This window comes from Dromiciops gliroides, chromosome 1, assembly GCF_019393635.1.
Source record: "Dromiciops gliroides isolate mDroGli1 chromosome 1, mDroGli1.pri, whole genome shotgun sequence".
NCBI classification, from domain to species: domain Eukaryota; kingdom Metazoa; phylum Chordata; class Mammalia; order Microbiotheria; family Microbiotheriidae; genus Dromiciops; species Dromiciops gliroides.
In genome coordinates, this window is record NC_057861.1 from 440330144 (window position 1) to 440356326 (window position 26183).

A 26183-nucleotide genomic window follows, 5' to 3' on the forward strand; every position below is an offset into this window, starting at 1 on the left:
CCATTCTCTGAACTGGTACTTCAGGTATAGGAATTTTCTTTAGCTTGTTAATGTGGTTAGCTTTTCCCCTACCTTGGACAATTTGGCCTTTGGTAAAGCAATAAAAAAGAAAACTTTCAAGGGACCTGGAGCTTTTTCACCCAATATTTAACTTCAAGTCCTAGTTTCTGGAAAGCTATTCAGATCCTCTCTTTTAGACTCCCATAGCTAAGGGCCAGTGAGGTTCAGAACATGACCAAAAGAGTTTCCTTCAGTGGGCACCATTACTGTCAATTGAAGAGCTGAATGGAATGTTGTAGATATGATCATTTTAACTGTCAGTTGTAAGATATTGTTCTCCTGTCATGGCTGGAAAGATGCTGTCATTTTCTATAATCAATCAATCAACAAGCATTTGTTAACTGCCTACTACGTGCCAGGCACTGAGCTAAGTATGGGGATACAAAAAGAGGTGAAATACAGTCCCTGCCCTCAAGGAACTCACGATCTAATAGTGGAGACAACAAGCAAACAGATATGTACAAACTATATACAGGATAAATAGGAAATAATTAGGAGAGGGAAAACACTAGAATTAAGAGTTGGGAAAGCCTTCCATTGAGACTTGAAGCCAGTAGGTGGAAATGAGGAGAGAGCGCATACCAGGCATGGCAGATGGTCAGAGAAAAGGCCCCAAGCAAAAAATTGGAGTGCTTTGTTTGTGGAACAGAAAGAAGAGTATGCAGGGGAAGAGGGTACAATGTTGAAGACCAGAAAAGTAGAGGAAGAGCTAGGTTTTGAAGGGCTTTGAATGACAGAGGATTTTGTATTTGATCCTCGAAGTGATAGGGAGACACTGAAGTTCATTGAGTTGGGGGGAGGGAGGGGCGGCGCAGGGCAGGCGGGCAGCGTGACATGGTTGGACTTGCACTTTAGGAAAATCAATCTGGCAGCTAAATGGAGGATGGATTGGAGTGAGGAGACACTCCAGACAGGCAGACCTATGTTGAAATATTTTTAAATGACTAGCCTAATTTTGGGGGGACTGATCTATGGATGACTAATTTGGGGACTTTTGACTATTTGGCTATCTGACTTCGTTAATTTAATATGGGCCGTTTATAAAGTTCCACCACACTGCTCCCAAACTGATAGACTAAAGATTAAGAAGCCTCTAAATGATCAAAGCAGAGTTTATTTATGAGATACTATTTCAAATTAGGAATACAGGGAAATAAAGTGTACAACCTGACTGCTTTCCTGCGGTCTCTTTCCACTGGGTCTCTTTCGCCCCTGCTGTGCTTGGAACTTCTTGAATACAATAAGGGCCTTATCCGCCTCCGGCCTCAGGGCACGTTACACTTTCCCTGGTTTGTATTAAGGCCTGTAACCTTCTGTCTGTCTGCTCTGTCAGTTTGCCCTTTGGCCTCTCTTTTGCCTGCTCCTAGTCCTTCTCGTCTTCTCCTGCGTCCTTGTAGCCCCGTCACTAGTCTCCAATCTTTGCCGTCTCCTCAGCCGCCTCTTGACCTCTTCTTGTCCAAACGAACCCCTGAGTCTTGTCTATCTATCCGTCCTCAGCCCGTCCTCTAGTCTGTCCTCGCTCCTTCCTTAGTCCGTCCCCCTCTAGTCTCCTTCCTCCTTTTTCTATCTAACTCCCAGGTCTATATATACCTTTTCTTCTCTCCACTCAAATCTCGGGGCTTCCTTCGCCGCCACAGACCAAGCTAATCCACCAGCCAGAGCTGTGGCTGGGGGGGGGGGGGGGGGGGTGGGGGGGGGTGGAGGGTGTGTGTGTGCTCTCGAGCCTCATGTCTCAGCACAGGCCATCCGGATCCTTCAGATAGCTCCGCTCAGGTCAGAGCTGGGGGCTTTTTCCTCCCCAGCTGTCTGACCTGGCTTCTTGTATAGCCCACTGGGCTTTTTCACTCAGCTGAAGCTGAGGAGGAGGGGGAGAGACCCTGAGGGCCTAAGGCTTTCTTTCTAATCTCAGCCTAAAGGTAGGGTCCCCAAATCAAAATAAATTTCCACACCTACGAGCAATAGTACAGGTATGATGTGATGAAGTCCTGTACCAGTGGTTGCGGTGTCAGAAGAGAGAAGGACATGTATTTGGGAGATGTTGTAAGGGGAAACTCACAGGCCTTGGCAATAGTTTGGATATTTGTGGTGAGAGAGAATGAGGAGTCCACGCTGACTCCTAGCTTGGGAACCTGAGGAACTGGCTAGATCGAATTGCTCTTTATGATAATCGGTAGGAGGATCGAGGGTTTGGGGGGAAAATAATAAATCCACCTTTCAACATATTGAGTTTAAGTTATTTAGTGGATATCCAGGTTTAGATGTCTAAAAGATAAGACAGAGATGCAAGATTGGGGATCAATGAACCTGGAGCAGGATAGGTAGATTTGGGATTGTCAACATAGCAATAGTAATCAAATCCATGGGAGTTGATGAGATTGCCAGGTGAAATAGTACAGAGAGGAGAAGAGGGCCCAGGACTGAACCCTATAAGACATTTAAGGTTAGTGGGTATGAACTAGATGAGAATCAAGCAAAGGAAACTGGATCAAGAGTGGTCTGATAGGTGGGAGGAGAACTCGGGAGAGAGTGGTGTCCTGAAAAAACAGAAAAAAAGAGGATATCAGGGAGGAGAGGGTGATCAACAATGTCAGAGGCTGCAAGAAGAATGAGGATTGAGAAAAGACCATTGGATTTGGTGATTATGAGAATACTAGTAATTTTGGAGAGAGCAGTTTTGATCAAATGATGAATCTGGAAGCTATATTGTGAGGGGTTAAAAAGAGAGAAAACTGGAACACCAATGCATGAATTGTTGGTGGAGTTGTGAACTGATCCAACCATGCTGGAGAAAATTTGGGACCATGACCAAAGGGCTATAGGGCTGTGCATACCCTTTGACCCAGTAATACCACTACTAGGTCTGTATTTCAAAGAGATCATAAACAAGGGAAAAGGACCCACATGTACAAAAATATTTATAGCAGCTCTCTTTGTGGTGGCAAAGAATTGGAAATCAAGGTAATGCCCATCAACTGGAGAATGGCTGAACAAGTTGTGGTATATGAATATTATGGAATGCTATTGTGCTATGAGAAATGATGAGCAGCAGATTTCAGAAAAATTTGGAAAGATTAAGGGGACTAATGCTGAGTGAAGTGAGCAGAACTAGGGGAATGTTGTATACAGTAACAGCCGCATTGTGTGAGGATTAACTGTGATAGATTTAGCTCTTAAGAATACAATGATCCAAGACAATTCCAAAGGACTCATGATAGAAAATGCTCTCCACATCCAGAAAAAAGAACTGTGGAATCTCAATGCAGATTGAACCATACTGTTTCTAGTTTATTGTTTTCCTTTTTAAGGTTTTCCCCTTTTGTTCTAATTCTTCTTTCATAACATAACTAATGCAGAAATATGTTTAATGTGATTGTACATATATAACCTATATCAGATTACTTGCTGTCTTGAAGAGGCAGGAGGGAAGTGAGGGCGGGAGAAAAATTTGGAACTAAAAATCTTATGAAAACAAATGTTGAAAACTATCTTTATATTGTTATGGGAGGATTATGGGCCCCGGTTACCCCAAAAGTTGTCTGGGAAGGTCAAGGAACTTTTTCCTTGAAACCTCAGGAGTTTTCCCTTGAAATCAAGTAGGCCTCTCCTTGAGCTCAATCAAGGACAGACACACCAAAAAGAGACAAGCGGCACCAGATCGAACTGAGCATGCTCCAGGACCCTTTCTCCCCCCCCCCCCCCCAATCCCAGTCCTCCTGAGCACCTGAATGAGGTAATCCTGTTAGAAGAGACTACACCAGGAGAAGACCACCTGGAACCGCCCACCAGCAGACTGCTTGGACCCATCAGGAAAGAGTTAACGCCCATCACCAGATTGCTCAGGACTGATCTCTCCTACCCCAGCTCAACTCCAGAGAACCCCCAGCCTGTCATGCAATAAGGGACATTCTTACCCATGCCATCTGAACCCTATAAAAGGGTGCTCCCCGAACTAGTCAAGGAGGAAAGCGTTCTGTTTCTCCAAAACCTTCCTCCCGGCCAGTTTCTCTTGTACCCCAATAAAACTGTTCTTTTATTCCTAATTAGGACCTGCGTGAGAGTGTAATTCTTTATAGAGGAATCCTAAGGACCCATGTGCTTCTTCCCCATGTTAATATGTAACTGGAAAAAAACCCCTTATGATTAAAAAAAGAGAGAGGAGAGAGAGTAGAGATATCTATTGTAGATGACCTGTTTGGGGTGGGGGAGGGGGCACAGAGTAGAAGAGATTTAGAATTGAACAGCTTAAATGGCTGGAGGAATATTCAGTGCTAATGGCTAGACCATGCCAATATAATAAAAGTGACAATATCAAAATTAACTTAGACATTTAATGCTATACCAGTTGAATTGCCAAGGGAATACCTTGATAAAATAATGACAAAATTCATTTGGAAAAACAAAAGATGTAGAATATCAAGGGAAATGATGAAAAGAATTAAGGATTGGGGGGGGAGGGGAGGAGGAAATAGCACTTCCAGACCTTAAAATATATTATAAAGCAGCAGTCACCAAAACAAGCTAGTATTGGTTAAACAATAGAGAAATCAATGGAAGAAACTAGACAAGAGATTCAGAAATAACTGACTTCAATAACGCAGTGTTTGATTCAGTGGAAAACATAAATCACCAAAGAAAAAACTACCTTTTTGATTAAAAACTTCTGGAAAAACTGGAAAATAGTCTGGCAGAAACTAAGCTTAGACCAATACCTTATACCACACTCCATAATACAATCTGAAAGGATATACAACCAGGACATTAAAGATCATACCATTTTTAAAAATGAAGAGAAAAAGATCATCTCTCAGAGGAAGAATATGTATTCTTTTTTTTTTTTGAGGCAATTGGGGTTAAGTGACTTGCCCAGGGTCACACAGCTAGTAATTAAGTGTCTGAGGCCAGATTTGAACTCAGGTCCTCCTGAATCCAGGGCCGGTGTTCTATCCACTGTGCCACCTAGCTGCCCCAAGAATATGTATTCTTAACAAAACAGGAGATAGAGGCAATAACAAAAAATAAAATAGTTAACTTCGATTATTTGAAACTAAAAAGCTTCTGGATAGACAACATTAATGTATCTAATAAGAAGGGAAGTGATTGAATGGGAAAAATATCTTTGCATCAAATTTCTCTGATAAGGGTTTGATAACCAAGATATATAAATAATTAACATATCATTCCCTAATAAATAAATGGACAAAGAATATGAATAAATAGTTATCAAAAGAACTATAAAGTATTCACAACCAAATAAAAAATGCTCCAAATTAATAATAGAAATGCACATCAAAACCATGCTGAGATTTTACCACATGCTTTGCAAATTTGCAAAAATGATAAAAGTGGTAACAGTCAATATTGGAGGTATGGAAAGAGATAGGTACACTGATAATACATTGTTGGTGTAATTGTGAAATGGTGGAACCATTTTGGAAAGCAATTAGGTATTTTGCAAATAAAGTGATTAAAATGTCTATACCCTTTGAATCAGAAACTGCATGACAGGACTTATATCCCAAAGAAACCATTGATAAGAAAAAAGTCTCCATATACTTTTTGTAATGGCTAAGAATTGGAAACAACATAGATACGTATCATTTGGGGAGTGAAATTGTGGTACATGAATGTAATGGAATATAACTGTGCTATAAGGAATGATATGTGTAATGAATACAGAGTAGCATGGAAAAATCTATATAAACTGAAGCAGAGTGAAATAAGCAAAGCCAAGAAAATACCATGCACAGTAACCACAACAATGTAAATAGAAAGAACAATGACATGCCAGGGAATCAAAAGTAAATGCGGGGGCAGCTAGATGGTGCAGTCGATAAAGCAATGGCCCTGGATTCAGGAGGACCTGAATTCAAATCTAGCCTCAGACACTTGACACTAGTTGTGTGACCCTGGGCAAGTCACTTAACCCTCATTGCCCTGCGTGCCCCCCCCAAAAAAAAAAGAAAGAAAGAAAGAAAGAGAAAGCAGAAGGGTTAGTTTTGATGAGATATAATGCCACCTCATCATTTGAGACAAGAGATGGTGTCAGAAGACATATGAACAATAGGAGATAGATAAGGAAGAGGAGAGGAGAGAGCTTGTGATGCATGGCCTTCATTTTTCTCCGTAAAATATGAAATAAGGTTCTCAGCTGACCAAGTTGCGGAGGAAAGCTATCCATGGGATGTTTGAGGAGGGATGAAAAAGTTTGGAAGAGCCACTGTAGAGAGTGGGATAGTGAGGTGATAATGGACATACAGTACAACTGCCTAGTGTGTAATTTAAGATTCTAAATGTGGATTCTAATCTGTTCCCCCAGTTTTGGGGGAAACTGACTAAAATCACTGATAAAAACGAGTTTAGGTTTTTAAGGGTTTATTGGAAAATAAAAAGAAAAAGATTGAGAACAGAATTCCAACAGCCTGGCATCATTCTCTTTCCTCAAATTTCCTGTGAAGTCCTCTGCTGCCACCACCACCACCATCAAGTCAGGAACCCAAAAGCACAAGAGCTCTCCACGCAGGCTCCCTTTCCTCCTTCCTTCCTCAAGTTGATTGGCTGGTAGACTTGATAGACAGCACCCATGAGTAAATGTCATTTCCTGATGCCAAGGAAAAGCCACAATGCCTCTGAGGCATTTTCCTCATGGCAGAGCTTTCCCACAGCAAGTCTCCAGTAGGTGGCATCATTCCAATCATTACACTAGCAACAGTGAGGACCCAGTTGAGGTTATGCAGCCAGTTTGTAGTGCCCTCAGTCCGAACAGTAGTGTGATTTTTCTACACCTTCATTCAGCAGTATGTGAATAGGATGGTGAGTTTTTTAACCATCACTAAACTTAAAAAACCCTACTGAGTGGTTTTTTTTGGGTTTTTTTTGCAGGGCAATGGGGGTTAAGTGACTTGCCCAGGGTCATAAAGCTAGTAAGTGTCAAGTGTCTGAGGCTGAATTTGAACTCAGGTACTCCTGAATCCAGGGCCAGTGCTTTATCCACTGTGCCACCTAGCTGCCCCCCTACTGAGTGTTTTTAAGCGATTTGGTTTTCAAAACTATAAGATATTCTATCATATGCCATTCCCCAGCTGATGGGCATCCTGTTTCCACCTCTTTGGCTCTACAAAAAGAGCTGTCCTGAATATTTTATCTGTATAATAAAATATTTGTGTTCTCTTTGCAGTATAAACTTAAGTAGCAGTATTGCTGGTCAAAGAATATATGCAGTTTTATATTTCTTTGGGCATAGCTCCAAATTTGAACATTGGCAGCACCTGACATACTAACATATATAGTATGTATAGTCACACAAAGTCACCTACCAGACTTGACCAAAAGTGAGCGATGAGCCTCCTGCCTTCTTCATTCCTAACCTTTGAACAGGTGAAATGTGGGGCAAAGGGAGGGGAAGAATTTAGTTATGGTTGATTGTGGATGAATTTGGATTCAGAGTCAAATCATACAATCATAATATCTGTTAAAATAGTTCCCAGACATCATGAGAGAAACATTGGGGACTTTTCTCCCCAAAGTCTCTTTTTCCTAACGTAGATGATGTTTCTGGCCACTCACTACTCAGTTTCACTTAGTCAGAGCCTGCAGAAGCAATTCCTTTCTCTTAGGATATAAATTGCTAAGTATCACAAGTAATATGCCATCAGATGCTTATGTTTCAGAAATGCGTTGAGGCTGCCAAATTTAATTATGTTCACTGTAAATGTACTTTAGGAGTCACTGAAGCATAATATTGTGGTTTCTGAAAGCAGTACAACTGAGTTATGATGGCATATTGCTCAGTTAACTAGGTGGGCACACCCCATCACACGTGTTCAGGGGTGTGAACAGGATCTTTGCATGATTACATGGAGATATCAGTGGATGGAATGGATGGAAACAAGGAAACAAAAGACTGCATTGCATTTTATGAATTTTAGGATTAAGGAAAGAATTTGGCACCATTTAAATGTAAATGAGGATCTTGCATGGATACAATGAATGTGCAAGCCAAAACATACCTCCATCATTCAGGGTTTAAGTTTTTAGACACTGTTGAAAGGCTTAGAGAAAGAAAAGCATTTATTTACATAGAAAGAATGGACACATTTACCAATGACTCAATTCTAGAACTACTGCTTGAAAAGTTAGAAGTGGCTTCCTTTTAAATAATCAGGACATAGTATGGATGTGAAGGACCAAGAGAATTAAGAAACACCAGGTAAGGTGAGTTGCAAATCATTCCTGGCATAATAAGAAATCTCTGTCTTCCTCTTTCCTATGCCTAAATACATTAAATATTGAAAAGGATTTGACTCAAAATGTTAATACACATTTTTAAAAGTACATTAAAGCTCATTTATAAAATATGAACAGACATAAGGATCAGTGACACTATAGAGGATGAACAAGACTCTAAGATAGTAGAGAGAACTAAGGCTCTTTCAGGTCTTGATATTTTGCAAATGACTTCATTACTACAAAACATTCATCTTGTTTAAAAAGGAAAAAAAATAACTTGGTGGTTTTGGACATGTCAGCATTTTCTATCAGGCATTGGATCCTTTGTTTCCTTTTCAAAACTTTATTAAAATCCATAAAAGAAAATAATATTTTAAAATGAGTTCATTATACAACCTATATGATTTCTTGAGTATTCCTTAAAAAAAATAACAAGCAAGCAAACAAGTATTTAGAATTTGCAATAAAACTTACAATGAGTATCACATTTTCAGAGGTTAGCAAAGAAACTAACCAAATTGGGAAGAATATGCAGGGATTGTTATAAAAATTTGTCTTATGCTGTCCTTACAGTAAAAACCCTTCCATCTGTATGAGCATCATTCACTAGCTTTGTTGTTATATCATTGGGATACCAGAGGCCAATGGTGAAAGATCTTTAATAGGAATAGATAGGGAATTCTAGAACCTGATCTCTCAATAGGACTTGTGGTAACTCTAGTCTTAACAGAAAAACAATGGCATTCTATTATCACTATTAAAATATATGCATAGAGGGGGCAGCTAGGTGGCGCAGTGGACAGAGCACCGACCCTGGAGTCAGGAGTACCTGAGTTCAAATCTGGCCTCAGACACTTAACACTTACTAGCTGTGTGACCTGGGTAAGTTACTTAACCCCAATTACCTCACTTAAAAAAAAATATATATATATATATATATATATATGTATATGTATATGTATATGCATAGAGGAGTTGGTCATTGAAGAGACTCTTTCCTCCATCCCCTGGCCAGACCAGAAAACTCTTAATTAGAAGGTATTAATGGGGCGTTAAACTAATTCTCAAGATACAGTCACACATTCCGATAACTTTAGGAGGTAGGAATGAGTCCCTTGAATAAATTCATGGGAATACCCTCACTGGATGAGCAAGAGTGACACCCTTTTTGGGGCCTTAGATAAGCACAAATGAGTCAATTGCCTGTGGTAAAAAGGGGATTTCTTTCCTTCCCCTCACCGTGAGTTGGGTAGTTTTGAAAAGAAGCTACTAGACCAGTAGGTGACACTATATCCAAGACACACAAGACTGACATCAATCCAAAAGGGCAGTCACTCAGGGGTAGAGGCAACCTCCAACATCAGGACCTCTGGTAGCAAAGAAGAGAGCCAGGTATGGACTCAGAGCTAGCCGTGGCAACTGAGATTTGGGCCAGAGAGAGAACTGCATGAGGAGAAACGACTTCCAGGCCCAGCAGTTCCATAGTTGTGATTTACCATGGAACAAATCTACTTTGGCTTGCACATGTATGTCACTGCCATCGTGGTAGTTTGAAAGAGTGTGTCACTGTGTATCGTAAGTTTGTGATTGCTCTTTCCATTGATATTGTAAAGGGCTAAAATTCTAGCTAGTCTGTCTAAAATATCTAATGAGTGGTTGCCAATAAATCATAAGCTTTAACAAGAGTTTAGACTTTTAAGCATTTCTTAAGGAGAATAAGAATTTGGTGAAAAGAGAGAAAGAGGCCTAGATGCCTACATCTATCTATCTCAGTGAGCACGCATTTTAGCTCCATTCTCCATGAGAGTCCTGAAGAAAGAGAGTGAACCACACCTCCTCCATCCCACAAGCCTCCTGGGAAACTGGGAACATCCCATCCACTCGTGCACACATCTCCAAGCTAATTGGCTGGTAGCCTTGATTGACAGTACCCACGAGCAAATGTCACTTCCTGATGCCAAGGGAAGCCGCCTGGCTTGCCCTCAGATGCCTTCTCCTCATGGTGGAGCTTTCCTACAGTAACTCTCCAGCAGGTGGCATCATTCCAATCATTACAATATTATTTACATTTTTTTGAAGCATGTCCCCCAGGTTTCTGGGGGAAATGTTTTATAGTGACTGTTTTTACTATGTCAGCAAGTATCTTTAAGAGATAATTGTAGAGGGTGGCTAGGTGGCGCAGTGGATAAAGCACCGGCCCTGGATTCAGGAGTACCTGAGTTCAAATCTGGCCTCAGACCCTTGACACTTACTAGCTGTGTGACCCTGGGCAAGTCACTTAACCCCCATTGCCCTGCAAAAAATAAAAAATAAAAAAAGAATGCACAAGAGATAATTGTATCAGGGGCCGCTAGGTGGCGCAGTGGATAAAGCACCAGCCCTGGATTCAGGAGGACCTAAATTCAAAGCCAGCTTCAGACACTTGATACTTACTAGCTGTGTGACCTCGGGCAAGTCACAACTCTCGTTGCCCCACCAAAACAAAACAAAACAAAAAGAGAGATAATTGTATCTACTGGGCTGATATGAATGAGAAATTGGGGAGGTTTATAGCTCATAAACCCATATTTTAAATGAAATATATAAATGCAGTTGATAAACTGGGAATAATTTACTAAAAAGGAAAAAAAATTGTCATTGGAATGAGTGTACCTTCAAAGCAGGGTACTTGCTTTTCTTTGTATCCCAGATCTTAGCCTAGTGTCTGGCATGAGTAAATGTTACTTGACTAAAATCTAGAAAATCTATTTCTATACATAGTAACTATAAGCCCATGTTATTTGAACATTTTAACAATTCTGTGATTATTTAGGTTGTGTTCCTAACCAGATATATGTCAGAATCATCTCTGGCTGACTCAGAGAGCTGGTTGTTAAAGTTTCAGCATGAGTATTTACAGCCCAGAAATTGGCCAATGATACAGATCAGGGCTTGATTTGTTGTTTTATTGATTGTCTATATTTGGGAAAGTGATGGAAAAATGTTAATGGTCAAATAGTTCTTTTGTTGTTTGCTCATTTTCCCATCCTATTTCTTGACTTTGAACTTTATATCAAAGTTGGGCTCTGCTCATCTATTGGTGGGGAGCCTCAAGTTTTGGGGGGCTGCTATTTTCAGAGCTAGTTCTGGAGATCTGCAAGTTTTTGGTGTTTCCCATGTAGTGTTATCCTGGGAGAGGTATAAGTATTACTCTCCTGTTTTGAGCTCTGGTTCTTTCTCAGAAAGGATCTGCTCCCCTGTGGCCATGAGTAACTATGCTCCTCTTGGCCTGGAACTGTGACCAGGTCCTCTGTTCCCTTGTGACCAGCCACAAGAGCCCTTCTCTACCCTATAACCGTTGTTCAAAACTTCATATGGGCAGTAGAGTTGTCAATCACTGCCAGGTATGCCCAGTGCCAGCAAAAGGTCCCCTGTAATCTCATTCTCACCAGCTGTCTGGCCCCCTCAACACCTCTGGGCTGCTGCACCTGCTCCTGCTTGTGGGCTAACTCCAGGGCATATTACTGCTGCTGCTACTGCCTGGGTGTGTCCACCCAGGTGTTACTGACCTCTTCTTCAAAGCTCCTAAGTTATATTATGTTGGAAAAATGTTTCCTGACCTTCTGTTGGCTCTGAATCTCCAAAATTTGATTTAAGATGTTATTTTAAAGTTGTTTGGAGGGGAATGTTGGGAGAGTTCAGCTGGGTCCTGGTCTGTACTCCACCATCTTGGCTCTGCCTCCGAGAAATGTTAATAATGAAGACTAAACATAAATGAGTATTATGCTTTTTGGAGAGATGGATATTAAACATCCAATAACACACCTTGCCCTAGTGTTTAACTATATATTTCATTCTCATGTGAATTATTTTAGGTTAGAAAAAGGTTTTGGATGTTTTGAAAGGTTTGAAATGTTTTCTAATATATTTATGCATTTGGATCTGAAAAAATATTTGGAAGTTTGACACCCGCCTGACAGAACCAAGTGTGGCTATATAGTGTAGAGAGGGGTCCTAAAATCACTGATAAACTCTTTTGCATTAATTTTACTCCTAAAATTCAGTCATCTGACTGGCAATTTATATACTTGTAGCTATCCTGAACATAGTATGTACTTGGTAATGAAGAAAAGTACCACTTTTTAATATGTTTAGAGTAAGCAGCCATCCTTGTCAAGTCAATTAAAAACTTCATTACTTCATTACTCCTATTGAAGAATATAGGTTGACACATTTTTTGATATCTATCTGTAAGGGCTATTTATAAGGGGCAGCTAGGTGGCTCAGTGGATAGAGCAGAGAGCCTAGAGTCAGAAAGACTGGAGTTCAAATTTATCTTCAGACATTTAACTAGCTCTGGGATCCTGGGCAAGTCACTTAATCCCTACCTGCATAAAAACTGGAGAAGGAAATGGCCAACCACTCCAGCATCTTTCAACAAAAGCCCGTGGACATTTGGTCCACATGGCTATGAAGAGTCAGACACAAGTGAATGACTGAACAACAAAAATTTATAGGGCTATTAAAATGAAAGGGGAAAAAGGACAGAATTTCTGTCTACCAGGCCCTCTGTAACTTGTTTACATCTGGCTAAACTTTGCTTACCTATTTATTTAGCTTGAAAAGAACTTGGAATGTAGGTGGAACAATGGACCTGAACTCCAAAAGACTCCAGTTAAAATCCAGCATCAGATACTTATGTAATGATTGGAATGACGCCACCTGCTGGAGACTTACTGTAGAAAGGTTCCGCCATGAAAGGAAGGTCTTTGAGGGCAAGAACATGTGTCTTTTCTTTGGCGTGAGGAAATGGCGTTTGCTAGTGGGAGGAAGAAGGAGGAACCTGGCGCTCTGACTGGGGCTCTTTCCTTTGGATTCTGGTGGAGAGCGGAGCTAGAAATGTGCTCTCCCTTTAATGGATAGATGAATGTAGGCCTTTCTCTCTTTCTTTACCAAATTCTTATTCTCCTTAATAAATACTTAAAAGCCTAACTCTTGCTAATGTTTATAATTTATTGGCGACCAGTCATTAGATATTTTAGACAGTTTAGCTAGAATTTTAGCCCTTAACACTTAGTAGCTGTGTGAACCTGGGTAAGTCACTTAGCCTCTGTCTGCCTCAGATTCATCATCTGGAAAATGGGGGTAATAATAGGATCTGCCTTTCAGGGTTGTTATGAGGTTAAATAAGAACACTATATAAATGCTAGCTATTGTTGTTAATCAATATTGTGAAGTAGATCTGAAGTCAATTCTCTTTATTTTTATTATTTAAAAAAATTTTTGGTGGGGCAATGAGGGTTAAGTGACTTGCCCAGGGTCGTCATACAGCTAGTAAGTGTCAAATGTCTGAGGCTATATTTGACCTCAGGTCCTCCTGAATCCAGGGGCAGTGCTTTATCTACTGCACCACCTAGCTGCCCCCAGTCAATTCTTTTAAATAAAGCTCAAATGAATGTTAGCTTCCTGAAACATATTTTTCCTTTTTTTTTAAACAATTACATTTGCATCCTTCATGCTCACAGCCAGAGCCAAGTAGCAAACTATGTCTCAGAGCACTTAGGGAAAAACAATGTTAAGCTGCCCATTTCCTCAAGGATATTATCTAGCAGTGTCTCTATTCCAAACACAGAGGCATTCCTGGACTATTTCTAAAATTTGAAGGTAGAACAGTAAATACTGCTCAAAACAAGATTCTGAAATCACTGGGGAAGTGGAGCAATCTGATTGCCAGACCTCTGCTCACCCTAGATCACATACATCCATTCAAAAAGCGATAGAAAGTTCATTTTAGATAAACTCATGACATGCTAGTTCTGGAAATATTTGGAACTTGAATTGCTTTGCATTATAGACTGAGTTTCATCAGACCATGGACTTTGGCCACCTGGGATATTCAGGCAAAGTTGTTATTTATGAGACTCATGCTTACGAATATTGAGCTGCCTGGTTTTAATAGCACTTTGTGAAATGGACTGCCTCAGTACACTGATTTAAAGTACTGAACATCCACTAATTGAGAATTTGGCTATTGTCTGACTTTCCCCCCAGGAGATTAAGTATTTTATAAAAGAGACTGACACACGATTCATTAACTCATCCTTGGATGAAAGGGCTCCCATGTTATTTTTGACTTGCATATTTATTTGTTTAAATGACGAATTCCTTTTTCTTATTATTTCTTACACGTTGAATTTGTTTTCAAGATTGGATCTGATGAGTAGTTGAGGAGTCTGGGAGTGGGAAAGTGAAATCTTATTTGATTATTCTTATTTCCATTTTCCTAGAAGTCTATTGCTCTGGCTTGGAATTTTCAAGACTTCACAGGAGTCATATTATATCAACTTCTTTCAAAACTTACCTCCAACCCCACCTTCTGTGGGAGGTCTCTTGGGTGCTAGTGTCATACTCTGAGGTTCCCTTCCAGTAGGACTGTTAATATCCTATGTATGAAGTTTGCATGTTTTCTCCTCATTGGACTGTGAAATCCTTAAAGACAGGAACTGTATTTTTTCCTTTCTTTGTATCCCCAGCACTTAGCAAGTGTGCCTGATACACAGTAGGCACTTAATAAATGATTTTTGACTGTTGCTGTTCAGAGTTGTCCATGCTACTGGTGCTGAAAGTGGTAAAATGGCATAAACATAGTCATCTATCAACTGTGTTTGGAGGTGTCTGTTGGGAAGTTGGAGAAAGCAAGGAAGGATGGTTTCCCTTAAATTAAATAAGGGTAGTTGATAAAAGGAACTCTTGAATGAGGAGGTTCTCTTTATCAGTGTAGGTTGAAACCTTCTCAGCAACCTATAGTCTTAGACAATTGCTTAGAGGACTAAGAGATTAAGTGACTTACCTAAGGTCACATATTTACTATGTGTCAGAGACAGAATTTGAACCCAGGTCTTCCTGGATCTGAAGTCAGCTATTTCTGATGTCATGCTCTCTCTCAAAGTTGTTAGAACATAGAAGATAGTTGGGCCTGGCAAATATTGAGTCTTTAATAAATGCATGTTGACCCACTGGCTAATACTTCTATCTCTATCAAGGTTCCCATTCCTATTTTCATTGGGGAATGGATGCTGCAGGATGTATATTTGACAAACTGTATAAATAAAATATGAAAGTATAAAGAAGAAAAAGGAGAAGAATCCAAGCATGGAGACATTGGTTACTAAAGAACATTTACCATAACAGTAAATTGAATCAGATATTTGCACATTTAAATTTTTAAAAATGCAATATCAGTGTGTTTCAAGGGCCAATAGCTATAGAAGCTTCTTAAGGTACCTACCACACACAAATTTTCATCTTGAAATTGGGCCTGTCTTTGGTACTTCTTTGCATAACATTTTCATGCCTAAAGTCATTGATTGAGTCTTTGGGTCCATTGCTTCTCCCTTTTGTCTTCTGTTATAGTCTACTCATGAACCCATCCACAAAGGGGTGGATCGAAGCACAAATGCTTTCAGGTCGATACAATTTTTAAGCCATTCTGGCAAAAGCTTTTGTAGGAGAGGAGGCTGCGTTATTGGTCAAAATGAGTTTTGGAGTTTTCTGGAAATTTTATTTACCTATATACCATCCTTGCCCCACACATACCCATTTTCTGTGAACAAAATATATTATCGTTTTCCTTTCTGAACAAGTTTCTCAATATACACACCAAAATGATAATCACATAATACGCAATTCAAAACATTTCAAATCTAAATGCTTACAAAAAAAATTTTTTTTGTAATAGCATGCATGTGATATCTTCTTCCTCTTCAAGTAAAGGAAGTCCTTGATAACTGCCTAGAAATTTAGAAGCTATTGAATTTGAATGAGAAGTTACTAATCTTTGGATGAATTTAATGTGTAGTATATGTTGGGAACCATAGAATCTTCCATTCTGTTGATAGAACAACAAATATATTGCATCAGTTGCCTAGGAGATTCCATTTTGAACATCTCTGTGCCAAATGTTACCTGGCCATTCTATCTAAGAAGGAGTTTGGGCAAAGACCTATAGGTTTTAACTTCTTTGTATTTTAAAGGAGGATCCTCCAACCCCAAATATAATAGTAGCAATATATAGACCTTAGAGTGAAAGACTGAAACTATTATTTATATGATTCAATTTTAAAATGTAGGTAATTAAGGTAAATATTGAGGTTGAATAATGTGAATAAATCCTTCTAGTCTCCACTTCAAGTGAACAGTGTTCCAAATGTAGAATAATAATAATAATAGTTGGCATTTAGTGCTTTAAGGTTTGCAAAGCACATTACTTATGCTTAACCATTTTATCCTCACAACAACCCTGTGAGGTAGGTGCTATTATTAGCTCCATTTTACACATGAGGAAACCAAGGCACAGAAAGATTAATTTTTCCAGGGTTATACAGCTAGCAAGGAGTCTGAGGCACCATTTGAACTCAGGTCTTCCTTACTTCAAGTCCTGCTCTAAGACTACTTCGAAGAAAGATTAACTGTTTATGAAACAACTTGTGGCTACTTGTTCTTGACCTCCATTTCCAAAGGTTTCTGCCTGTGTGCAGACTTCAACCCTAGAACTATATGGAGATGCTCAGTATCAAGAAGTTTTTTAGGTCAGACGCACAGAAAACTTAAGTATTCATTAGTAGATCTTTCATTTCTTCTGAAACATTTAAAATTGGAGATTACTTGGATATAAGGAGGAATAAAATCTGATTCCTCACTTACACAGGTTCATGTTGGTGAAGCTTTGATCTGATACCTTAAAATTGCAATGCAGTAAATATTTGGGTTGAGTTCAACTGGAACAATATAATTCACTTGTTTAACCTCTTTTCCAAGCAGTAATTACATAGTGGCTAGAAACAAAAGCTTGGAAATTATACATGAAAGCTATATTTTTATTAAATGTGAAAACACGTACCCATTAAAAAGGATATCTATATACATCTTCATGGCAAGCTCTCCCATTACAGGATAGACTCTATTACATACTTGAAAATAAAATGATGAATAATAGCCCAAAATGTGTTGGGTAAAAATTGCAAGAATGCACAATTAACAAACACAAGAGAATAGATTTACAAAATTGCTGTAGGTAGCTGAGGGCAGTGGTTTAATAAATTAAGAAAGAGAAGAAAGCTAAAAGTCATCCTAGACACCAATTATATGAATGCACAAATGTTGCATTAAAAAAAACTTACAAATAATCTCATATTCTTATTTCCAGGAAGACTCAAGAATTAGCAATTTAACATATAGAGTAAGAAAAGAACACTTCAAATTCTAAATTTATCACAATTAGATAAGTTATTAAGATGGTTACCATGTGCAAATAAAGAAATATTTCTATCTATAAAGATTTTTCTCTTTTAATTATTTAAAACACCAACATGCCCTTTAAATTATCCTACTATACTAATATATAGTTTGTATTAATTATATAAGATCTTAATGCAAGTAAAATAAAACATTTTGAAAAATATAGAAGGTCTGGTGAAAGACAGGACATCATGCACATATATCATTTCAATTATACAATAATTGGATATTGAGAAATTTCCTAAGGTTTTGCTGAATCAATTCCCACCCCCACCCCCCAATAGTGTGGCAGCCTAGACAATTTTACCAATTGAATCAGATTCTTTAGTTTATTTTCTAATCAATAGATGGTAATTCTGCTTCAGTGGAGGTATTATCCTCTATTATTTATTTATTTATTTATTTTTTTAGTGAGGCAATTAGGGTTAAGTGACTTGCTCAGGGTCACACAGCTAGTAAGTGTTAAGTGTCTGGGGCCGGATTTGAACTCAAGTACTCCTGACTCCAGGGCCGGTGCTCTATCCACTGTGCCACCTAGCTTTCCCTGGTATTATCCTCTAAATACTTTAGCTGAAGAATCAGATGAAAACTGAGTTGGCAACATTGGGGTGAAACACCTTTCCAAGTAACCTTATGGCAACCCCAGCTTCTCTTCCATTGTTATTTAGGCTGTCTCAGTGGGAAAGAAAGAATCTTAAAGTTTAATTTGGTATGAATTGCTTAACTATATTAGTTTTTCAATAAATATTCAGATTTACCTTAGTTGTACGCTGGTTCCAAAGTTGGAACTCTGATTGGTTGTGTGTCTATGTGTATGACGGAATTGATCAAGGGGAGAATAGTGAGGAATGAACATTATGGAAATCAAAGAGGGTGCAATATCTCTTCTGAGGACAGCCGTTACCTTCAAACTAGAGGAAAGAAAGAAACTGGGATTCTGGACTTTGTAAAAACCTATCCCGTTATCATCTGTAATTGTTCTATAGTACTGTATTTCATCATAAAAAGGACAAAATGGAAGAATAGTCACTTTTGTTTGGTTAAGTTAGAGTAATGACTTTTCTTTTTTTTCTGTACAAGAAAACCAAGGACACTACCCCTTAAGAGAAGAAGGGTCATGCTTTCTTGGCAGATTTAATCATAAAAGGCTTTCTCTTTAAAATACACCTTTAGGATAGAAGTGTTAAAACTTGCAGCCAGCAAAACTCACTGGATGAATTGCATTAAAATGTAATTGGGAAGTGTTTAGCAAAATAAATAAAAATACAACATAGATACATACAACATAGATAATGCTAATTTGTGGTTTTCAAAGTTAATATATGATCCACCAGGATCCATTTCTTTTTGAGTCTGACTCTACTTCCTCAGGGAACTAATAGAATAGGACCCATGGCTTATTATTGATGGTGTCTTTCATTTGTAGGTCATTTTTCTGAATCAGATTTACAGGTTATGGTCAAATTAGGAAAGCTACTGATGTGGGGCAATAATGCCATAATTGCCTATTTACAAATGCCAATGTTACACTCCTCTCTCTCCAAACAATGAAGCTTCTTAATTTGTGGCAATAGCAACAAGGTCATTATGGATTACAGGACCATGGAGACTGAATTCAGATCTTACCTTCCTTCAGATGCAGGACTTCTAAATTCAAGGTCTAATGCAGTCTATTGGAATAGGTAATCTTACACTCACTAAGCATAAAAAGGAAACATATTTACTTGTACAAGCTCCCCTTAGCCCCTTGCTTTTAATCTATACTGTATCCTGAAAATGGAAGTAGGGAGGACAGATCACATTTAATTGTCACAAAGTGAGGCAAACTCTTGGAGTGCACCATTGGTGTCTCCTCCCCAGCCTCTCTCACAACCACCTGGGACGTTGGAAACAAAATTGAAGGCTATGAATAATACCTTAGCACTTTTTTTAAAAAACAGTTCTTACTTCAGAGAAGCAGGTATTCTACGAGGGGGAAATTATGTACAAGTTACTTATCCCCAGTCTCCACATCTGTAAAATGAGATGAGAGAACATGACCTATAAGATCCCTTCTAGCTCCAAATCTGTGATCCCATATAAAGGAAATAAAACACACACACACACACACACACACACACACACACAAACACACAAACTTACTCTTCCCCCCCCCCCTTTCAAAAACATTTGAGGAAAGAGGGAACAAAGGAGGAAGACCGAAAAAAAAAATCCAAGGGAGGAAATCTAGTGTATTTTATGTCTCCAGTGCTGAGTGTGGCATCTTTCAAAAAACTTCAAATATTTTAAAAGGCAGATTAAAATGGGAAGCAGAATTCAGTTCATCTGCTGTTTGTCCTCATATTTTAACATGATTTAGAATGTGCATTTTGATTATAATTCCTTAAACTCAGTTTTGAGATTTGGGGATGGAAATTATTGCATTTCCAAACTTAAAGTGGGAACCACATTTTGGCCCAAAAGTTTGTTTGCATTAACTCAATCTAGGCTCTCTAAATTCAGTAGTAAGAATAGGAATAATGACCATCATGAATGAGCTCTTCCATTAGACTTTGATCTCCTTGAGAGCAGGGGCTGGACACATAGTAGGTGCTTAATAAATGCTTACTGACTATTTTTAGGATGCTTAATGCTAGATAACGATGACTAAAAATAATTGAGTCAATAATGACGAGTTCTCCAAAGCCACACTAATTTATATTCCATTAACTAATTTTCCCCAAATACCTTTGGAAATATGTCCTTGTCAGACATAAAAGTAATATAAAAACATACTTTAAGAAAAGAATCTGACTCAATGTAGCAGAACAAAAATACCCCACACCAATAACAGCTCTCTTCCTATTCCCAGTCCCCACTTCCCCCAAGAAAAAACAAATGTCCTCCCAATACTGTGGAACTAGCTGGTGGCGTTCAACCAGATGCATTGTTTATCTCATGGTATATTTTCTGTGAAATGTTAGCAAAATTAATTGTTTGTATTAACTAAATAATGCTGGTTGACATAGAGATCTATTGTATCATGTATAAAGGAACAGAAAAACCAGTTGTTAACAAAAGTTCCTCTCATCATGTGAACCATTCTTCTGTTTTGTGGATTATCCAGAATGTCTTTCCAGGGCCTTCTGGTCTACCTTTTCACATACCACTGGCTGTGTTTGAGGAATACAAAATATTAGCCTTAGCAAAACAAATAAAAAAGTAAAACTATTTCCAGAATGTCTATATATGTTTATAAATATACTTACACAATATAATTACATATGTGTATATATACATGCATACTAACATATACACGATCTATCCTATGTACTAAAAACTCTCCAAAGCCAATTAACCATGATCTAGTGTTTCTTGCAATGCCACTTTCTATAATGCCAAAGGGAATCAAGGCTTATCTCTAAGTTTTGTTCCTAGAAAAACACAGTTTTAGAAGCAGTAGAAGTTTAAACTTCTCCAAAAATAAAGATTCAAAAGGCAAGTATTTTGGAATGCGTTATCTCTGTTCTGTAGATGAGGATAGATTACTAGACTAGAAGGCCATAGAAGTGATTTCATCACTTTCTAGTGGTAAGTATCTTATTCCCCTGCTCAAGGGAAACTTGAACATGTCCAGATGCGTGGACTATGTTTTGTGGCATGATATGGGTAGGGAAGGAGTGGACAGAATTCCATGGCTATCTATAGCCACTCCTTTGGAGGCATTCTGGACTGAGAACTTCTGTACTTGGACACTGATGTTCAGGATTTGGTGACGGAATCACTCTGTGAGCACCTGTGCAGGATCTTAGCTACCCTGGAGGACCCCGAAAAATGGAGGGAACTTGGTTTCTTCTGTGCCTAGGAGGCTATTCTGGATTTCTACCCTCAAGAGCAATAAAATCAGTATGACTATCCTTTAACAAGTAGAAAACTTTGAATCTTAGGCCTCCAAATTTAGAATTAAGATCCTAGGTTCAAACCAGAAAACCATTCCAATTGACCCCATGTGAATGGCAGAGGATGCCAATACTTGCTGAAGTCTATGGAATACCAAATGGGCAAATTTGTGACAAGACTAATGATTTGGTAGAATTAAGCCTATGTCCTGAAAAGGGTTGAAGTATGCCTTAAATTATAGCAAGTTTTAGAACAATACAAAGCATAACAAAGAAAAACAATGTTTCATACATTGTTTTTCTGTATTTTATTTATAGATTTTTCCCTTATGTAATGTAACATTGGAAGGAATCAGATGCTGATGCCACTAGTTAAACGGGGTTGACATGTAAAAATAATCTGAAAGAGCAAGTATGCATCAAGATCAACTCATACATGAGAAGAGATGAAAAACATGGGAGAAGTAGAAAGTTGAAGGACTTTGCTAGAAGTAGGAAAAAAGCTGGGTTTAATGAATGAGAACCTAACCCCTCCCCCGATCAATTTATGTTATGCTTCTTTCTTTAAATAAGACAGAAATTTTTTTGACACATCAAGAACAAGATCATTTTAATGGGCACAAATTCTATTGTCCGTGCTTTCTTGAATAACCTCGTTTTTATGTAAGATAAACCAAACCAATCCAAATATATACCTTTTTTTCTTCTAGAAAGTGTTTGTGTATAATTGATGATATCAAAGCAAAACCCCAAGAGAAAAAGGAAATCATGGATATGAACATGAGTTTGTTATACCTTGAAAATTCTGTTTTTGCATTTCTTATAACAGAGAGTAGAAATATTGAGGCCTATGGTACCCTTTTAATTCTAGTCTTATCTCTAAATAAAAATAGCTAAACCAGGTTCAAGATTATCTGAAATTGGAAGTCATTCTTTGCCAAATGAGAAAAATAATTCAAAATAAAAAATGGGAAAAGTAGTCAATGAAATGGCTGAAATACAGTACTATAAGATCAGATTAGAATGAAGGGATTCTCCAAATGTCATATTTTGGCACTTTTTTCTTAAAAATAGCTGCAGGTTTGGGACCATTTTAATGAAAGCTAGGTATCTGGCAGTGTCATCCTTAGGATACTTTCCAACTGACTAAGATGAATTTGAGGTGAATGTCTTGTGTGAAAGGAAGGCTTCTGCAGCTCGAGGCTTTGGGGCTGTTTCTTGCTGTGCAGGCCTGTGCTCTTGTCTCCTGAGCTCCCTGTGATTCATGGTGACTCATTTTATTACAGTTTAAATCTGCACTATAAATTTAATTCAGCTCCTTTCTTCACTGAACAGTTAGCTCTACCTTGCATCCCCAGTAGACACAGGGAAAAATCTTTATTTTCATGAGGAATCAATCATAAAGGATTTGAGAGAAATAAGTCAGCCAAGACCAGAAACTGGCAAATAATCTGCCTTTTTTTAAAAAACTATCAAAGACTTTAGGTCTTTCCTACAAAGGATAGAAGATTCTCCTCACCTCAGATCAAACAATCCCTTCTCATAGTCTCATGAGTTTGGAGCTACAGTTGCTAGATGGCTACTGATGAATATTCTATATCTCGATTTTGACAGGGTGATCTATGACTCGCTTTTGTTTCAGAAATTAAGGTGAGACCGTTCCCACCTTTCTGCCGTTGTTGAAAGCTGGGCCTTTCTCAAGAGGATTTTTTATAATGAAGGCCAATGAAGCAAGAATACCACAGAACAAGGTTCTCTCACAGAATCACATGCTGATAGGGACCCTAAAAGGACCCCTTCATTTCGCAGATGAGGAGACCAAGTTCCAGAGAGGGAGATGCTAAAGTCTATGATCCTCTGATCTTTTTTTTTTTTTTTGGTGAGGTAATTGGGGTTAAGTGACTTGCCCAGGGTCACACAGCTAGTAAGTGTGTGTTAAGTGTCTGAGGCCGGATTTGAACTCAGGTACTCCTGACTCCAGGGCCGGTGCACTATCTGATCCTCTGATCTTAAGGGACTTACCCAACACCACACAGGGAGTAAGGAAAAGGGTCAAGGTTCAAACACAGGTTTTTTTTATTCCATTCTACCAAAATGCTGCCTCATTACCAATAGGGCTGAGTTGTTGTTGTTTTAATTATCAATTTGTTGTCTCTTTGGCAGAGAATGCTGATTTAGCTTGATGAAAGTGATAAAGGAGGCAAAACAGGTATCCTTTCACTTATATATCAGCACAATACATTTGGGAGGGTCATAGAAGGATCCTGCCCGTGAAATGTTATATATGGAAAGGCTCAATAACCCATCTTTTCTCAGTTTTTCTGCTAGTTTAAAAGTCAACAGTGGAGCAGAAGAGACAATGACAGTGGTTTGCCAAGACTGGCAACATTGTCCTTTTTATCCCTTCAGTAGAAAGTCACAATTCCAACCCATTTGCTTCAACCCATAAGTGTGACCTGTGTGATGCCTTCAACCAATTTGGATAAATTTCACGATAGCAATGTGAGAGAAGGCTTTACTCTCATGTTCCTGGTGAGAAATGACAACACCTTAAAGTAAATGTCCTAACTATCTCTTCTTGGCTGATTATGGCAAGCAAAAAATATGCTCCTGGAAACGGGACAGCTGCCGCTTTATTGCTGCATTGTAAAACAACTGTGGCAAGGGTAGTTTCTTGTATAAACTAAGGTAAATTTGAAGCCTTCATTTAAACCAAAAACTGCAGAAATGTGGGCCTTAAAGTCACTTTTTTCCCCCTAAAGGCAAAGTACAAAAAAAAACAACCCCAACAAAACAAAACTTTCACCATAAACAAGTGAGAAATCGGTAGATTTTGACATAAAAATCAAGACAAGCTTTCTTCTATTTCTTGAGACAGTACAATTCGTGATTCACAGGATAACTTGCATCAGACACCATTTAATGAAAGCTCTCAAATAAGCAATTTTATTCCTATCCATGATCGCAGACATTTACAAAACCATAACATCTGAATTCACCTTAAAAAATAACTTATATAAAGCAGTGATATACACAGCACAAAATAGTTCAGGGGGAGGGAAAAGTAACTTTTAATAATTAAAATGTAAATGTGAAAAAAGACGGAATAAAAGTCCCTACTTATTTCTACTTAAGATGTCATGTGATAATTATTTTACAATGTCCTGTGGATACATGTATGTATGTGTGCATGTATATGTCTATATAACATACACATATACAGTACATTCATTGTCCCACACATATACATACACAGATAATTATTTGCAGTTCAATTTAGGGCAATTTTAATATGCCACTCCGTACAGTTGTTTGAATCACGTTTGGACCTGCTTTCTTCACAAAATAAAGGAGAGAGCAGGAAAAAAATAGAGTTGGTTCGGTTGTGACTGAGATCCTTTTGTTTGTTAAACTGTACACGGTGATGAATAATTTTCTTCTGTAGTAGTTCTGTGAAGAAGGCTGACTCACTGTTGTTGTCAGAGGAGGCTTGGGAATGGATCACACACTCATTGTCATGCTCGGGGAATACTGAAAGAAAAGAGGAATCCATATTGTCACAACAGCTCAGACCACTGACCTGCTTTTTGAGGGTTACAAGAGTTACTGGGTATCTTACCAATTTAACCTCAAAACTGTAAAAAGAGTAAGTTAAAGTACACTTGGCCTATTTAAAAAAAAAACAAACAAACAACCCATAACCTTTTGAGTGTTGTCTTTTGGAATCTACCACTTTTCATTTCTCCTTCAGGCAAGGGAGGGTGTTAATTATTTAGCTGTATGGTGGCTGACTGGATTATGGCCTTTAGTTCATTCTTACTTGCTTTTTAGAAATGCATCTATCCAGGTGGTGAAGTGGATAGTGCTCTGGGCTTGGAGTCAGGAAGGCCTGAGTTCAAATCCAACTTGGGACACATTAGCTATGTGACCTTGGACAAATCTGTTTGTCCCAGTTTCCTCACCTGCAAAATGGAGATGATAATAGTATATACTTCCCAGGGTTGAGATAAGTGTAAAGTACTTAGCCCAGTGCTTGGCTTGTAGTAAGTACTACATTTATTATTATTATTATTATTATTATTATTAACTTGTGTGATCTATTGTAAAGAACACTGACTCTAGAGCCACAGAACTAGAGCTAGAATCTTGGCTTGGGCCTCAGTTTTCTTACCTATAAAATGAAGGGACTATACCAGAATGCCAATAAGGTCCCTTTCCAGCTTCAGATACATGGTACTAATCCAGGGGTTAGTAATTATGAAAGATCCATGTTCCCTTCAGCAAAGTCTGCGGTGCAGAGTATTGAAAGAGGGCTTCTTTTTTATCCCTTTTTTATGTCCCAAGACCCAGTGTCACCAAGGAGCAATTAACTCCCCCCTCCCCACTCTATTCTCCAACAATATGGGTAGAAAATAGTATAATTAAAACATAATTATTAAATGCCAATAGCATTTTTAAAAAATGCACTGTAATCACTAAGGCTATATTTCTTCTTTTTTAAATCATAAAAGTATTGTATTATTTTAAATAAGGCTATATTCCTGAGTTTCTGAAAGCTTTACTTGCTGACATACTATCATATCAAATTACCAAAGGTGACTGTAGATTGAGCTGGGCCCTCAGACCAGGGGTCAGGTTTGTGTATTATAATGTAAATGTGTAATCATCACTATCTGAACTATTTTGTACTTGCTGGGTTTATTCCCAGACTCTCATTCTCTTTATCAAGCTAAGGTATATTGT

General features: G+C 38.4%; 1 protein-coding gene across 4 annotated transcripts in view; it reads right to left on the reverse strand.

The window, feature by feature from the left end:
- Positions 1-17127: 17127 nt before the first annotated feature.
- SSBP2 (single stranded DNA binding protein 2) overlaps positions 17128-26183 on the reverse strand; it is a 417804-nt gene continuing 408748 nt past the window's right edge. For all 4 annotated transcript variants that reach the window (XM_043988504.1, XM_043988494.1, XM_043988488.1 and 1 more), the window contains one exon: positions 17128-24971. In XM_043988504.1, the coding sequence (XP_043844439.1) occupies positions 24942-24971 (30 nt within the window). In that variant the 3' untranslated portion in view covers positions 17128-24941. The remainder of the gene's footprint in view (positions 24972-26183) is intronic.